This window comes from Maylandia zebra, linkage group LG1 (genome assembly GCF_041146795.1).
Source record: "Maylandia zebra isolate NMK-2024a linkage group LG1, Mzebra_GT3a, whole genome shotgun sequence".
In the NCBI taxonomy this organism is placed as follows: Eukaryota; Metazoa; Chordata; class Actinopteri; order Cichliformes; family Cichlidae; genus Maylandia; species Maylandia zebra.
Genome location: NC_135167.1, coordinates 45,039,105 through 45,056,953, shown reverse-complemented (window position 1 = coordinate 45,056,953; position 17,849 = coordinate 45,039,105). Strand labels below are relative to the sequence as shown.

At 40.4% G+C, this 17,849-nt stretch overlaps 3 protein-coding genes across 7 annotated transcripts in view; 2 read left to right on the top strand and 1 right to left on the bottom strand.

The window, feature by feature from the left end:
- Positions 1 to 5,468, top strand: part of ano1a (anoctamin 1, calcium activated chloride channel a) — a 57,733-nt gene extending 52,265 nt beyond the window's left edge. For all 5 annotated transcript variants that reach the window (XM_014414129.2, XM_076887312.1, XM_076887308.1 and 2 more), the window contains 4 exons: positions 383 to 435; positions 1,912 to 2,096; positions 2,277 to 2,382; positions 3,808 to 5,468. In XM_014414129.2, the coding sequence (XP_014269615.1) occupies positions 383 to 435; positions 1,912 to 2,096; positions 2,277 to 2,382; positions 3,808 to 4,044 (581 nt within the window). In that variant the 3' untranslated portion in view covers positions 4,045 to 5,468. The remainder of the gene's footprint in view (positions 1 to 382; positions 436 to 1,911; positions 2,097 to 2,276; positions 2,383 to 3,807) is intronic.
- Positions 5,469 to 6,406: 938 nt separating this feature from the next.
- fadd (Fas (tnfrsf6)-associated via death domain) lies at positions 6,407 to 9,555 on the top strand. Its single transcript, XM_004575582.6, has 2 exons — positions 6,407 to 6,784; positions 8,802 to 9,555. The coding sequence occupies exons 1-2, from the start codon at positions 6,487 to 6,489 to the stop codon at positions 9,062 to 9,064; spliced, it is 561 nt and encodes a 186-aa protein (XP_004575639.1). The 5' UTR covers positions 6,407 to 6,486; the 3' UTR covers positions 9,065 to 9,555.
- On the bottom strand, positions 9,454 to 16,095 carry LOC101485633 (high choriolytic enzyme 1). The gene is made up of 7 exons (XM_014414126.2): positions 15,987 to 16,095; positions 15,010 to 15,165; positions 13,409 to 13,529; positions 12,428 to 12,606; positions 11,432 to 11,513; positions 11,001 to 11,125; positions 9,454 to 9,613 (listed from the first exon to the last, which is right to left on the bottom strand). Coding segments are annotated over exons 1-7 (774 nt in total). The 3' UTR covers positions 9,454 to 9,611.
- Positions 16,096 to 17,849: the final 1,754 nt, after the last annotated feature.

The following is a 17,849-nucleotide window of genomic DNA, read 5'->3' as shown; positions in this document are numbered from 1 at the left end:
AAATTTATGACTCTCACACTAGGCAGAACACATAAAAATAAGGACTGCTACATATGCCATTCTAGTAGGCTGCTGTAAGGAAAAAGACTCTGCTTACAGCTGAATTACACTACAGCAAACCTATTATGAAGCTAACATTGTGTAGAGTTATATGTTGCAAGACTGAAATCTCTGAAAGCTGGTTTTCTTCACGTAGAGAAGTTAAGTGACTCGATTAAGTAGCTTAATCTCAGAACCCGTCTGCAGTGGCATTTCCAATATGCAGAGAACACTCAGCACCAGTGAGTTGCAGTTGTACTAAATCACCCTGTGCAAACTCTAGTCGTGTGCATGTCGGAGCTGCTGTTTTCTCATGAATAACGGCTCTTCTGTCTTTCTGCAGGGATCTGGTACAACCTCTTGAGGGGCCTCAGCAAGGTAGCGGTCATTGTCAACGTAAGTCTTATCAGCAATCTGTATGGTTATACAATGCCAATATAAAAACAATGCCAAGGCTGTCCTGGAAAACGATTTTCACTCAGTTAGGACTACACTAGTACATTGTCTTGGTCCTCTTAGTACCATTGATGTTAAGTTAGACTCTTTTTCTCCAATTGATCTTTCTGAGTTAACTTCAATAATTACTTCCTCCAAACCATCAACGTGTCTTTTAGACCCCATTCCTACAAAACTGCTCAAAGAAGTCCTGCCATTAATTAATTCTTCGATCTTAAATATGATCAACCTATCTCTAATAATCAGCTATGTACCACAGGCCTTCAAGCTGGCTGTAGTTAAACCTTTACTCAAAAAGCATCTCTAGACCCAGCAGTCTTAGCTAATTATAGGCCAATCTCCAACCTTCCTTTATATCAAACATCCTTGAAAGAGTAGTTGTCAAACAGCTAACAGATCATCTGCAGAGGTTTATTTGAAGAGTTTCAGTCAGGTTTCAGAGCTCATCACAGCACAGAAACAGCTTTAGTGAAGGTTACAAATGATCTTCTTATGGCCTCTGACAGTGGACTCATCTCTGTGCTTGTCCTGCTAGACCTCAGTGCAGCGTTCCATACTGTCGACCATAATATCCTATTAGAGCGATTAGAACATGCTGTAGGTATTACAGGTACTGCACTGCAGAGGTTTGTATCATATCTATCTAATAGACTCCAGTTTGTGCATGTAAATGGAGAGTCCTCTTCACACACTGAGGTTTATTATGGAGTTCCACAGGGTTCAGTGCTAGGACCAATTCTGTTTACATTATACATGCTTCCCTTAGGCAGCATCATTAGAAGACATAGCATACATTTACACTGCTATGCAGATGACAACTTCATATATCCATAAAGATATGAAGACCTGGATGACCTCTAATTTTCTGCTTCTAAATTCAGATCCAACTGAGGTTATTGTACTCGGCCCTAAAAATCTTAGAAATATGGTCTCTAACCAGATTCTTAGTCTGGACAGCATTACCTTGGCCAGACAGACACTATCTCTACTTTCAAGATCAGGCTTCAAACTTTCCTTTTTGCTAAAGCATATAGTTAGGGCTGGACCAGGTGACCCTGAATCCTCCCTTAGTTATGCTGCAGTGGGTCTAGGCTGCTGAGAGATTCCCATGATGCACTGGGTGTTTCTTCTACAGTCACCTTTCTCACTCACTCTGTGTTTATACACATTTCTGCTTTCAGTTATTAGTTATTATTCATCTCTGGCTCTCTTCCACAGCATGTCTTTGTCTTGTCTTCCTCCCCTCACCCCGACCGGTCATGGCTCCTCCTGCCTGAGCTTGTTTTTTTTTGTTAAAAGAAAGTTCTTACGTCCCACTGTCACCAAAATGTTTTCTTATGAGGGTTCATATGATTGTTGCTGTTGTTTTGAGTTGGTGCTATATAAAGAAATTGAATTGAACTTTTTGTCTTCCAGGCCTTTGTCATCGCTTTCACCTCTGACTTCATCCCTCGGCTTGTCTACCAATACATGTACAGTCCTGACGGCACCTTGCATGGCTTTGTCAACCACACTCTGTCATACTTCAATGTCACTGACTTCGATCCAGGCACAGAACCTCTGCAGCCAATGCACCTGGGCTACAAGGTATCAGTATGCAGGTAAGCTTTTGCTTTCCTAGGGTCTGGAAACTGAGGCTGCTGAAGTCATCAGACGATATTCATATAATGAAGACTCAATATATCCAAACATATTCAAATTTCTCATTTATCTATTATAAAAGCACAACAACAGTTTGAATAAACTTTATGTAAAAAAGCTTTTGTGTTTTTTACTGCTAGATACAAGGACTACAGAGATCCTCCCTGGTCCAGTACGAAATATGAACTTTCCAAGGAATTCTGGGCCATTCTAGCAGCTCGTCTCGCCTTCGTTATTGTTTTTCAGGTTCGGAACAATGCACAGATAAGATCGCACAAAGCAAACAAACCATTTATGATTTCGTTTATTTCATGAAATAAGTCGTTGATAGAAATCGTCTGAACATAGCCTGTGACATCTCATTTGAAGGTACTCATTTTCCTAACCTGCTGTTTCACAGCCTTAAGTGCAGAGTACTCGTCAGTCATAAAACATTAGTATAAAAACAGGAAGTTGAGTTCTACAGTTGACTTATTGAGGTAGCTGTAATTCAGGAGTTAGAGCATATTATCTGCTAATCAGAAGGTCAATCCCTGGCTGCTCCAGTCTGCATGCCAAGACATGGCATCAGACAAGTTCCTCTCCAACGTGTCCATCAGTCTGAAATGTGTGAATGTTAGATAGAAAGCCATTAAGCATAGAAAAGGGTGTATGCAAACCTATATGAGTAAGTGTGAATGGGGGAATGAGACATGTTGTATAAAGCACGTTGAGTCCTCAGTAGTGTAGAAAAGCACTATATCAGGTCTTATTAGGTGATGAACCTGCTTCCAGGTCCGAACCACTCTGCATTTATTACGGCGTTTTTAATCTGTTTTCATGGATGCCTGCATGTTAAACTTCATAGTTACACCTGGTGGAGCAGCGACACTGATCATTTTATTAAAGATGAAAGAATTTACAGTTTTTAACTCAGTGATGCTGCAGTAGTCGTTTGACTTTGGGACCTGAAGCGAATATTTGGACCCGGAAACGTCTGATGACGTCAGACTTAAAGGACTGGATAAGAACCAGTCCATTCATTCCTTTAACCTCCTAAAACCCGAACTCTTCCACGGCAGCATTTTTAATTTCTCTTTGATATTTGGGCTGATTGGGGCCCGATGAATGTAAAAAGAATTACCTGATTTTTGTTTTGTTTTTTACCTGATTTTTGTTTCTAAGAAAAATGAGAGCCACGTATGAGGATATTCATTTAAATTTTGATAGAACTGTAGCAGCATAATGTCCTCGTAAGTGGATATCAGGCCCCTGTAGAGCAAAATTAAGTATTTTGGTCTAAATAACCCAAAATGTGATGTCCACATATGTGGACGCAGGTCCTAGGAGGTTAAAACTAATGTTGAGTCTACACAGAGCCATATGAATTATTATGTTCCTGCCATTTTCAGCGATCTTCTCTGAACTTGTTGAACTTATGCTTCTGTAGATTTGAGATTTCTGTAGAGCTCCACTCATATGCTGTCTTCCTCCTCTATCTAAAAGGAGGTAAATGATATAACTATTAGTTGATTTAGCACTCTTTGCTACTTCTGTTGCAGCTGACTTGGATTAATGGTTTATTTATTGCACATTTTATTCTTAATGTAAGAGAAGAAGAAGAAAGGTTCAATCACTAATGAGAATTGTTTTATAATGATCTGTGTTCTCTGTTGACTCTGCCCTTTGCAGAATGTGGTGATGCTTATGAGTGACTTTGTGGACTGGCTTATCCCAGACATTCCTAAGGACATCAGCCTCCAGATCCACAAGGAGAAGATCCTAATGGTGGAGCTCTTTATGAAAGAGGAGCAGGGGAAAAGGTTTGCAGCAAGAGACAACCAAGACAACTGCACAGTTCCTCTGTCAGCTAATCAGAGGCCACCACAGCCACGCTCACGCCCTGTTTCACAGGCAAACTGCTCCTAACCTGTTGGTTGGTGGGAAAAGAATCACAAATGGCAATAAGCAAAACAAATTCTTACTGAGCTGTTAGAGCGGTCTGGTTGAGGTACAAGCTAACTGTGTAAAGTCCACATTAACAGTCAGTTTTGTAATATCAGCAAAGGTTTTGCTGCACTTGCATGTGACATTTTCCATCTTAGACCACTAACCATAAATCCTCAACTTATTTTACCAACTTCTTCTTTATTGGATGTAAACAAGGAAAGAAAAAGCCATTCAGCCTTCAGCCTCTCTCTTTAACCCATTCTCTACTCAGCAAATGGAACCTGTCGGCTTTACAGAGCCCAGAAGAAGTGATTCGAACTCTAAAACAATTTACAGCATTTCAGGTGCCATTTTATTTATTTGAAGATTTTGCCAAAGAAAAACATTTTCCACTACAGCCGCTCACACTTTGCAATTCAAGCTATTATTTTGCATAGCTAGCTATCAACTATGAGTAAGTAAATGTCCGGTGCATTTTCTTAATTACTAGTGTAGAGTTTGTGTGCTAATAAGGGAAAGGAAATATAGTAGTAAGTGTTTGCGGTGTGCGTGTTATTGTGTTTTTAAAATGTGGAGTGTCAACGAGACAAGAACTTTGCATTTTTTTAAGTTGTTGATGTCTCTGAAAAGTAGGACCAGTGTATCACATAAAGTCACCACAGGAACAGGTTTGAACCCGGTCAAAGCGTTACGAAGTTGTCTGCCTTAAATCACTCAACTCCTCAACAGATTTCCAGCATGAGATGATCATCTTTCTGTCGACAATGATCATTCACCATTTTTCATATATTTGTATTTAAAAACATTACCTTGCAACAATTTTTAAAGCTGCAATTCCAGCTTTTTAAGCACAAAGCATGAATAACGTTGTCTTTTATATTTATTCAATGAATTAGTTTCATGAATCCGTAGGTGACCAGGGATCTACTAACTTTAGCTACTTTCTAAAAATGTTTTATTGTTGTCCCAATTTGAATTCATAGTTTTGTAAACAAGAAACTATAACTATTCTTATCACTAACGGTGTAACTTCTTTCTGAGCTGTGACAAAAACTGCACATTTTAATTTACCAAATAATTTTCCCATTAGTAATCTCTGGCTTAGTTGGTTAGTAGTCATAGTCATTAATAGAGCACATGTACGGGGTAGTAGTGCCTTTGTTAGCTTAATTTCTTTCCATCACAGCCTTTTATAACTTTGTAAAACCTGATGTCGTACATGAACATCCTCTTTGGATTGCCCTGATGAGATCATATTCTCCTGTTTTCAACACTAATGAAACAACAAATGTAACATCCTAGTATTTAAACTAATGTGTGTCAGTGCACATTCATGGCTGTCTTTGATAACTTGTCTGTTTATTATTTATATTTACTGCAAAATAAAGGGTGAATGTCCTCAAGTTGTTTTATGTGTTGAGTAATTTCACATCTTTTGCACAGTTGGAGTCAGGGTAGATTTGGAGTTTGTATTATTTGCTCAAGTTGTGACTGCACGAGTCAGCAGAGACAGTTTGTGTTAGATAATAGTTTTATTTGTTTTTAGTGAGGTTTTTAGGGCAGGGATAGCTCAGTAGGTAGAGTGGTTGCCCCATGATCGGAAGGTCGGGGGTTCGATTCCCCTTAACAGCTACCCTGAGGTACCCCTGAGCAAGGTACCGTCCCTACACACTGCTCCCCGGGCGCCCAATGGCTGCCCACTGCTTCACTGAGTGAATGGGTTAAATGCAGAGAGCAATTTCCCCACGGGGCTCAATAAAGTACAATAATGTGTATCACTAATAAAGGTATGTTTAATACCTTTATGATATATAAATAATTTGTGTGTGTGTGACTGAATTGTATCTGTAGGTACTTTGTTACTATAGCAGCCTTTTACAAAACACAGTTCGTTCCAACTTCTTTAGTTAAACCCATGAATATTGACTAACTACTAGTATATTATTTTATTTTCCAACTTAAAATCCTGTTTACATGCTACACTGTGTGCGCTTACTTTACATATGGGTGAAGTAGCTAAGATATGCTTTTTGGGGTCAATCTTGGGAGCACTGTCTGCCACAGCACAACGTTACCATCGCATTATTAAATAATAACTGTAACAACACGTGATTCTATCACAACTGTTTAATTCAAAGAAAAGTCTTTGGCGGTCTGAGCCGCTGGGATCAGCGGACCAGCTCCTGTGCGCCCTCGGATCTAGCATAACCGTAACACCGCTCAGCAGACGGGCATGCTTACGGCAAACCTCCCCCATCCCCGCAAACACACTCCTCGGTGTTGTACGTGTGCCGTGTTTCCATTGGTTATCGGTAAGCGGAAGTTTAACAACAGACACGCCGGATAGACGTAACTCACCGAAATGAAAGTGAAAGTCAGCCGCCCAGAGGCTGTGCTGTGTTTGTGCTCGATCCTGTCGACATGAGCGCCTTACAGTTTAACAGCGTTTTGTTGGAGATCTCTAACGCCATGTCTGCTGATCAGCTGAATGAAATGAAGTTCCTGGTTCTACAAGAGATCGGGAAAAGAAATCTGGAAAAGATCGGCAGCGGCCGGGAACTCTTTCAGCTTTTCAGGGAAAGAGGCAAACTGTCAGAAGATAACACGGCCTTTCTTTCAAAGCTTCTCAGAGAAATTAAGCGACAAGATCTCTCGGACAAGATAGACAACTTCAGTATTCAGCCTGAAGCTGACGATGGCCTGAGTGAGGAGGAGAAAGGTACGACATGTTCGTGTGAGCACAGTCACAGTGTGGGGAGACAAGAGCAACGATAAGAACAGTAATAATAATGCACGTCTGCAGAGTATCGTGCTCCAAAGTATGGGCGCTGATTTATACAGAAAACGAGTGACTTTCACTTTAGACACCAGCATGTTTGATTGTATCAGCCGCAGACTCGAGAAACACGGCTGGAGCCTTCCTCATTTAGTGCCAAACATTCAAATATTCTTTTTAGGCAATAAAACATGTCGTCTCACAAGCTTCATTTGAGGTTTATACAAAGAGTGCCAAAGGATGCACTGGGTTCCTGTGACTGGGCAGAGTTAGCCATTTATTCTGTCTGAGCTTCCACCCATACTTAACACAGCTGACCACATCTGTGAAGTCGTCTGGTCATTGGAGGGTAAAGGATGCTGTCACAGTGCAGGATGAAAGCTGCTTTGTTTAGCAGTCACACACTTACTCCTGCCACCGATTGCAAAGAGAAAAAAGAGAAAATGAAAAGTTCTCAATCCTGAAATCTTTCGACCAAAAATGTTTTCAGAAGCCTGAGACACTGTTTTTGTGTCGTTCAGTATAAAATCACCCAAATGCCACAATAGTTTCCAGCTGACCTCAAAATCAAGTAATTGTTGTAATGTACAGTAACTTTAGCTTTTTGACGTATTTAACTACGTTTATGGTGTAATTAATCTTTATTTTTTAATTAAGACGTGCCAAAATCTTGTGTTCTTATTAGTAAAAAAGGCCCTGGATGTACCAGGACAATGTTTATCACAAGACTCTGCAGACTCACGATTCAGGGACTTGTGGAACCGTGTTCAGCAGCAATAACGTGAACGAATGGTTTTCTGTTTGACTTTCAGTGTTTCACATAATTGTAGAGGAAGTCTTCCCCACTCTTCTTAACAAAGGTTATGGAGGCATTAATTTACTCTTAGCTGTCCTAACGTCACACCACAGTGTTAGTTAGTTAGGTCGAGGTCTGGACTTTGACTTTTTCAGTGTTTTTCTAACTACACTCACTTGAAATGTAACATTTTTCAGGCCTGTAGAGTGGGTTATGGTGTCTGTGATTTTGGGCTAGGACACACATAAATGATCAAAAAAGTTTTGGTTTTACAGCGTTTGTCACATCTGCTGATAATCAATTAATCACATTTGATGAGCAGCACCTGTCTGCCACATGCCCTCTTAATTTTTATGAAACTGGTAAGGATGCACTTGTGCTAAAGACGTTTATGACACTACTACCTCAGGTTGTAGAGAGAAAGAAAACCCTACCTCACGACCCTCTAAGCGAAAGCATGTAACGACAGTGGGAAGGAAAAAATCTGGAGCAGAACCAGGCTCAGGGAGGGGCGGGGCCATCTGCCATGAACAGTTGGGGGTGAGTGGAGAGAGAAGAGAGCACAGACACACCGCTTAAAAGATGCTCATGGGAGAGAGCCAGAGTTTTAACCCTCTCAGGCCCAATTAAGTTTTTTGTTGCTAATGCACAACCAAGTCCTGCAGTGGTACTTCTGAGTAAAGCAACTCATAAAATATGTCTGTGGGGTGATCAGGTTGTTAGTTCTTAACGGTTGCAAATCTGCAGCGTCTGCCTGGAGAGGGTTAAAAACCTGCTGGGGGGAGTTTTTCCTTCCCACTGTCGTCACGTGCTTTCTCTTAGAGGGTTGTGAGGTAGGGTTTTATCTCTACATACAACAAAGCAGATTTGCACTGTTGTATGTATAACCATAAATACATCAAGAATGTATTGTATTGTCTGCAGACTTATGCCGTCTGCAACAGTCATTGACTAGATAAGTGGAATTATAAGTAGGTCTTTACGCAGGGAGTTTTAGATAGGCTTGTTTCTAGTTGTCCCTGTTTGGGGCCACGTTTCATTGTTTCCTGGTAGGGTGTTTAGATGGCTGCCCTGGTTTCCAGAAAGTATCTTAAAGTTGAATCTTTACCCATATCAGAAAAATGTTTTATATTTAACCTGTTAATATGTTTTTCTCCTTTGCAGCAAAACTGAAAATTGCCACAGAGGTAATTGCCGAAAATCTTGGAAAGAGTTGGCGAAAACTAGGCCGCAAATTAGGTTTGAGTGAAACCAAGCTGGAGTCCATCTCTAACAGGCGTCCAACAGATCTCGAGGAGACGGCAGTGGAGCTGCTCAAGGAGTGGAGGAAGAGTCAAGGAGCTGAAGCCCAAACAAAGATGCTGATAGATGCTTTGAGAGCTTGCCAGTTGAATATGACTGCTGATAAAGTAGAGGAAAGACTCTAGCAACCTAGAATACACTCTTAAATTGAAAATTGTTGCTCAAGGAAATGGCAAACAAAAAGGTTAAAAGTCATGAAAGTAATTTGAGTGATTGATTGTATCTCTATGTCCTGTTATCGTTATTATTAGTTTGCTGTTTGGGTCTCCTGCTTTGTGAAAGCAATGTTGCTCTCAGTCTTTCAAGGTGACTAAATTGCTCGTGATATTTGTTAATATGGCTCATATATAAAAGTGTTCAACTGTATTGAGGTACAGGATCTTCTCATCAAGCGTTCCAAAATTATGAAAGATATTTTTTATGTCACACTATTCATCCAAGATTTTGCTCTTGATTCACAATTTAGACGAAAAGGGAAATAATTAGGAAAAGAAGCTGATTTTGGAAAGTAAAATGAGATTTGTGTTGTTGTTCTTTTTATTCTTTGTCAACACACAGCTTTGTATTTCAATGCTTTTGCTCGTCTAACCCAAAATATACCCCGAATCCAACTCTTTTCCCTCGTAGGCTTTGATGTCATCAAGGTGGCAGGTCCTCTGCCCAGGGTGCAGTTTCTGCAGACAAAAATGAATCTCATTAAGGGAACCTTTCTGTAAGAACCAAAATGGGACTGACAGATGATAACTGTGACACGGTGGGAAGGAAATATTCCCTTTAGCAGGAGGAAGGCTCGGGGACTTACCTGTTGGGAGTGAGGGGAAAGAGAAAAGCAGAAGCACACAAAATAAAAGGCATGAGAGCCAGCGTTTAAAAGGAACGAATAATAATTCAATAGAGAGTGAAATGAGAAAGAAGAAACAACGCCCTAACTATATGCTTCAGCAAAAAAGAAAGTTTTAAGCCTAGTCTAAAGAAACCAGAGGGTGTCTGTCTCCCAAATCCAACCTGGGAGCCGTTTCCACAGAGGAGAGGCTCTGCCTCCCATTCTACTTTTAAATATCCTAGGAACCAAAAGTAAGCCCGCAGTCTTTTCTCACTCTTTTCTGATTACAGTACTATGAAGTCTTTAAGATAGGATGGGCCCCGATTATGCAAGTAGCATTTTAAACCGAATCTGCAAAGGAATGTTTGTAAAGTTAGAGATGTTGCACAAAATTAAGCAGAAGCGTCCAACTTTTCAGCTTTTCAGGGAGTTTTTAGGAAATCCTGATAATAATGAATTACAGTCGTCCAGTCTAGAAGTAATAAATGCAGGAACTAGTTTTTCAGCATCACTCTGCGGATGTTTTTTTTTATTTTAGAGATATTGCACAAATGGAAAGCAGTCCTACATATCTGTTTAATTTACACATTGAAGGACAAATCCTGGTCGAATATGATCTCACAGTGTTACTGTTGACGCCATCTAACGCAAATATCTGGTCAGACAGGATATTTCTTTGTGACTGCAGTTTAACAATGCCAGGATAATTAATAATAATAACTAAATGGTGTCTCATATTGTGTGGGATAGAAACAATTTCATGCTTAAAAACAACGAACCTTTGATTGGATGGTTCACCCTGATCTCCTTTCTGTGTGGCTCTCTGTGTAGCTACAGATGGTGCTAGCATATGAACATGAACTGATGCTAGTTTGGGTCACTTGCAGAAATCTGCATTTTCCTCTTTTGAGGAAATTCGGGGCAAACCTGCTGCAGGGCAGTTCAAAAAATCCATGCATGAGACTTATTTTCATTTTACATGATATCTACTTGACTTGGTCTGCTAAAGCTTTTTTTAATTTCACTTTAATGTTGGGATATATTTCTTACACAGAATGAAGACCCAGGTTCACCCCCAAAAACTAGAGCTGAAAGTGTAAGAGGAAGGGATTTCCATGCAAGAAAGGATCTTTAAAGACCTCCAGACTTTGTCTTTTCAGACACAGTTTCTCATTTTAAAGTTAGCTGACTTTGCAGTACAGTATCACTTTGTGTGTTTGTTGTTGCAGTATACTTACAGCACTGGTAGAGTCTGTTCAACCTATCGATATCATTTTTGCTCATCTGAGTGGCCCCGCCCAACATTACATTGCTATTAGGAATGGGCACCATAGTGGGTTGGTTGTTCTTGGAGAAGGCGTACCTGAAAACAAGTTAAGTTCATTTTTCTGGTGATTTAGCTCCTCAGTACATCATGTTCTAATCTTTGAAAGCATATTTGCACTGGTTTTACTCAACACACTTGTATAGGACGGTATGCACAGACAAGTTATGATTGTGCACAGGCTCTGCTCTGCTAGCAGTATGCTGCAGGGACAGTTGATGGTTTCTTCATGTGAAAATAATAGGAACACCCAAATTCCTAACTTGATACATAGTTTACTTGGACTTATGTGTAAAAAAAGTATAAAAGTAACATATGTAAATAAAAGTATGAATTTATTCTTACCTCTCATATTGCATGACAGAGTTGTAGTCATAAGGAGTTCCCTGGTTTAGAGTATCAATCTTATAGAAATTGTACACCATGTCTGTGAGAATAAGGAGATATGTTCATGATGTGTGGGAACTCAAATATCTAACAAATGCACATTTTTATATTATCATTCTAATAAAGCAGCCGTTGAACCTCATCCCATTTAGGGTTGTTGTCATGAACTAATTTTAAGCTAAAAACGAAAATTATGTCTTAAAAAGTAAATCAAATCAATAAAAAATGAACTCCACTAACAATAAAAAATAACTAAAGATTTAAAGTAATAAAAACATGGTTGAAAGGGCTGCACCCACTCTGGAGATAACTAAGAGGCTCTAAGCGGTAAATTGATCAGTAACTATATAGCACTTGTCTGATTTAATTAAATGCTCAAAGTGCCTTTTACTATGAGCCTCATTAGCCCATTTACGGTGGGCTACAGCCACGGTGGGGTGGCTGTAGCTCAGGTGGCAGAGCAGGTCAGCCACTAATCAGAAGGTCGCTGGTTCCGTCCTTGGGCAAGATACTAACCCCGTGTTTGCCTACTGGTGGTGGTCAGAGGGCCCGGTGGCGTCAGTGTCCGGCAGCCTCGCCTCTGTCAGTGCGCCCCAGGGTGGCTGTGGCTACAATGTAGCTGCCATCACCAGTGTGTGGATGTGTGTGTGAATGGGTGGATGACTGGATATGTAAAGCGCTTTGGGGTCCTTAGGGACTAGAAAAGCGCTATATAAATGCAGGCCATTTACACACACATTCATAAACAGCTTTATTCTAAAGTTGTATTCATCTTTGTTGACAGATTATGCTGTCATCTTTAGTTTTTTTTTAAATTTTATTTACTGAACTTTAGCTCAGTGCAATAAAACCTTAATCTCAACCTTAATTAGACTATTTCTTTCTCTAGAACTGCTTTGTGCTTTGAACTACTTTAACACAAAATCCAAATTAGCACAGAAAATGGTGACTGACCATCGAGGATGTTTTCCCAGTACACCCTGATGTAGTTGTCCCTGTCAGAGCGGGTCTGTTCGTGATTGAAGCCTAGGGCATGGAGTAATTCATGCTGGACAGTGCTGTGGTAAAGACAGCCCTGACGGCTTAGAGACACAGTTTGACCACCGCCCTGGCGACCCACATAGGAGTAGCAGCTGTTAAAACAGAAAAGTCCAGCAATATTTAGAAATCACAAAAGCCTTTTGTATATCTGTAAGGCAAGTGCTGCTTTACACACCTCATAGGACAACAATAATGTATTTGAACATATGATGAATTATGTTGAATCCTTATTGTTTAAACTGGCCAGTAGTCACTCATTGGCTACTTAAAATATTAGTGGTCCCTAAAACATTTGTAATCATCCATCCATCCATTCACTTCCGCTTCTCCTTTTCAGGGTCGCGGGGGGCGCTGGAGCCTATCCCAGCTGTCATAGGGCGAGGGGCGGGGTACACCCTGGACAGGTCGCCAGTCTGTCGCAGGGCCAACACACAGGGACAGACAACCATTCACACTCACATTCACTCACACATTCACACATAGTGGCAATTTGGGTTATCCAATTAACCTATCCCCACAAGCTGCATGTCTTTGGACGGTGGGAGGAAGCCGGAGTACCCGGAGAGAACCCACGCAAACACGGGGAGAACATGCAAACTCCACACAGAAAGACCCCGGCCTGATGGTGGAATTGAACTCAGGACCTTCTTGCTGTGCGGCAACAGTGCTAACCACCGTGCCACCGTGCTGCCCCATTTGTAATCACTTCCTTTGTAATACAGTGATTAAAGAGTGGGTTTTCTTTCATTATAAACTAATGAAAGGAGGAGTTGTGATACTTTTAAATTAAAACAGAAAACTTACAATCTCCAGGTAAATTTTTAATCCTACTAACTGCATGTGGCTCACCGAAGGTGGTAAGAATAAAAAAAATGGTCAGACTCGGAGCTTTACCCATTTCTGGACTCGATGCTCAGCCACTCATGATCGCCATCCTGGTAGGGTCTGAAACGAATGCAGGAAACTGAAGAGAAGGACTCTAGTCCACGAGTGATGATGGCAATCTCACGGGAAGCTGGTAAAACATGGAATTATGTAGTAAACAAAAAATGTGAAATAACTAAAAACAAAGGGTGGCTGTTTTGAAGAAATAGCCACCCTTTGTTTTGATTACTGCTTTGCACACTCTTGGCATTCTCTCGATGAGAGAGGTAGTCACATAAAATGATTTTCCAACAGTCTTGAAAGAGTTCCCAGAGATGCTGAGCACTTGTTGACCCTTTTGCCTTCACTTTGTGGTCCTCATCCCCAAACATCTCCATTGGGTTTAGCTCAGGTGACTGTGGAAGCCCGGCCATCTGACGCAGCACTCCATCACTCTCCTTCTTGGTCAAATAGCCCTCACACAGCCTGGAAGTGTGTTTGGGGTCATTGTCCTGTTGAAAAATAAATGATGGTCTAACTAAATGCAAACCAGATGGGATGGCATGTTGCTGCAGGGTGCTGTGGTATCCATGCTGGTTCCCAACAGTGTCACCAGCAAAGTACCCCCACACCATCACACCACCTCATCCATGCTTCACGGTGGGAACCATGCATGTAGAGACCATCTGTTGACCCAAACAAATCTCTTCTGCTTGTTGCTTTTCCTTAGTCGTGCTTTCTTAGCAGCTATTTGACCATAATGGCCTGATTCGTGCAGTCTCCTTTGAACAGCTGATTAAGTCTAACTAGAGGTGCTGTTAACTTGTGATTTCTGAGGCTGATGACTCTTGGTCTTCCTTTCCTGGGGTGGTCCTCGTGTGAGCCAGTTTCATCGTACCATTTGATGGTTTTTGCTACTGCACTTGGGGACACATTCAATCTTTTAGCAATTTTCCAGACTGACTGACCTTAGTTCTTAAAGTAATGATGGACTGTGGTTTCTCTTTCCTTAGCTGATTGGTTCTTACCATAATATGAATTCTAGCAGTTTAGCACAACACATCTGATGGTCCCAACCCCATTAAGAAGGCAAGAAATTCCACAAATGAACCCTGACAGGCTCACCTGTGAAGGGAAAACCGTTTCAGGTGACTACATCATAAAGCTCATCGAGATATGGCCAAGGGTTTGCAGCGCTGTCAACAAAGCAAAGGGTGGCTACTTTCAGCAATCTAAGATATAATAAATATTTAGTTATTTATCAACTTTTTCTTTGCTACATAATTTCGTATGTCTTGCTTCATATATTTGATGTCTTCAGTATGTATGTACAATGTAGAATGTAGTAAAAATGAAGAAAAAACGTTAAATGAGAAGGTGTGTCCAACCTTTTAACTGGTGCATATGTCAGGTTATTGATTCAGGAAAGTGCTTGTGGTATATTCATGTATTAATTCTTAAAATGAAGATTAGTTGGTATCAAAGGGCAGAGTCTGAAAGTCATTAGATTTAATACAAATAGAGATGTTATAATAACAAGTCAGTGTAAAGATGAATTGTTGTCCACCAGGCATAAACACTGTACATAACTTGGCATTGGCCTGTTCCATGATTAAGAAAACAATACTTACAGTAGTGATTGGCAATGTAGTATGGGACATAGACTTTCCCATCAGTCCACTTTCCCCACATACAGCCTCTGGAGGTGCAGGGGTCAGCATTTCTGTCAGCTTCAGACTTGATAGCAACGTCACCTCCGATTAATGTCGGCTCATCAATGTCAGGTGCTGTAAGAAAAACAGAGTCAGCTCCTTGTCTTCAACATGCAGAATAGCAGTGGTTTATTATAGGTGGCACTGCCGTCATCAGTCATGCAATTCATACATCAGTCATAACAACTGATGAAAGTTCATATTAGCAGAACTAGGCCACCTCTCATGACAAATGACAAAGACCAGATTCAAATGCAAATGTTTAGAAAAACCGATAAAATGCATTTTTACTGGAAAAATCACAACATTGTACGTGGCCCCAGTCTAGGGTGTAATTAAAATAGCCAGTCCAGAGCCATTTTGCTTGTCTATTATTAGCACTTGTGATCTGGATCATGTGTAGACCTGAAGCTGCTAAAAAAAGCTTTTTCCTTTAAAAGTCATGTAACATAAAAAGTACAAATTTTGGTCAGTGTTGTTTCCCAGAATAGCTACACATTTTGCATGGAAAGTTTAGTGGCTGTAATTTGCTTTGTATGAGGAAAGATTATGCACTCGGTGGCATAGCTGAGTTAGATTTGGATCTAGTTCTCCGTTGTTATTGGTTCAGTTTTTGTTTGTATGAAAATGAGCTGTAGCTGGATGCGCCTTAAATTTCTTGTTCAGGAGTATGTCTTCCTGTGCCTATTGTGATGACAACATAAGTTATAGCTATATATAGTACACAGTTTAATATTTGCTTGACCGATAATTCAGTGTGGAGTGAATTACCAGTTAAACAGGAAAAGACTATCAAACTACGTTAAATCCACGTTGCTAACATCCCCACTTCTGTACCACCAATGCTGCTGCAACAAATATGTGCAAGTAAGTTCTAAAACAGGTAACCAACTTACTGTAGTTTCTATTGGCTCTCTCCAGCAGCTGACCTACAGAGAGCTCTCTGGGTATGTCCTCGTCAGTGCTAGGAATCTCTGCATAAGATAATATATTCACAGTAGACATGATCATTTTGAACACCAGCTCAGTTACAGCTGGATAGCTTTTACTTCAAATGGACTGACTGTTGCTTAACTTTCTTTTAATTGCTATCCAATAGCACAAAAAGTAGAATTTTAAAACCTGTAATAAATCTTCCCTTACTGGTGACTTTTGAATTATATCATAAAAAGCAATTATTTGTTTCTTACCTTCCTGTACTCAGCCACAGCAACATTACAAAGAACAGACAAAAGAGACATTAGTTTGTAACTGTAACTGAAAAGCAAAGGGACAACGGAAAATTAAAACAACTGAAATATGCATTTCATAATGAAATAAACACGACTAACAAAACTCTCATTATAAAACTGATACAACTCTTTGTACCAATTGTTTCTTTAATAGCATTTTTTATTTCAAATGTAATACTTTTTTGCATCAGGGGGAATTTGGCCTACACACAATTTAATTTAACACGCATGGTTGTCTCTGGAAGTTTCTACCTGAGCCCAGGAAGAGGATAGCAGCAGCAGAGTGACAAGACACCAACAGAAAACCAACATGGCTGCAAAAGATTTGTGATATAGACCACATTATTGTATGTTATCAAGCAGCATAGCTCATGCACATTAAAGTACTTAAAATGCAAAATTTCAAGGAAATCAGAAAATTTGCATGTGAACGATGGAGTTTGCGGTGATGACAGAAGACCTGTCTTACCTGAAACGCTGATGAGTGAGCGTCTTTCTGTCAAGTTTTATACTGTTCCCTGGCTCGCCAACGATAACAGGATGTGTCGAAAGGTGCAAACACAAGAGAAAGTGTTATCACTGCAGATGGAAAACTGTGAGTCATTGCAACTGGTGTGAAACTTTGCATCTGTCACAGGTTTAGTGTACACGCGTGTCATAAGAGCATGAAGTATTCAGATACATATATATACATCATACACACACACACATATGTATGTAGTGTTTTTCATTTTATGTCATAATGTAAGTTACTGTACTAACTAGAAAAAAAGAACATTTGAGAAAACGTTGTGGAGCATGCTAATATTCCTAAAGATACATTTTCTTCAAAAGTCTAATAACCCACAGTCTGTATTTACAGGGGTGCTGTAGCTCAGGTGGCAGAGCAGGTCAGCCACTAATCAGAAGGTCGCTGGTTCCGTCCTTGGGCAAGATACTAACCCCGTGTTTGCCTACTGGTGGTGGTCAGAGGGCCCGGTGGCGCCAGTGTCCGGCAGCCTCGGCTCTGTCAGTGCGCCCCAGGGCAGCTGTGGCTACAATGTAGCTGCCATCACCAGTGTGTGAATGTGTGAATGACTGAATGTAGTGTAGCGCTTTGGGGTCCTTAGGGACTAGCAAAGCACTATACAAATGCAGGCCATTTATTAATGTTAATATTAAGGACCTCAATTAACAATATTCATTGAACCTGACAAGCTTTAATAAATCCTTATAGCATTTTCTCAACTTCTGATGTCTGCAGAATTTTTTAATTCTAGCCCATTCCTCGTGCCAAAAGCTGTCAGCTCAGTTTGTATTCTGTGCTGTGACTGTTTGTATAAAACGGCTGAATGTGAGTCAATTCAGGAAAATAAATTTAAAAAACAAGCAGAAAAGTGGACACCATGAGAGGCTTAACTGGTAGTTGGAATGTTGAACTTACAGGTGAAAAACATGGTTTACCAAGGATGCCATCACCACCCCTACAAACCTGCACAAAATACTTCCAGTGCTTTTGACCGTGTATGACAAAAATGCTGCAAAGAA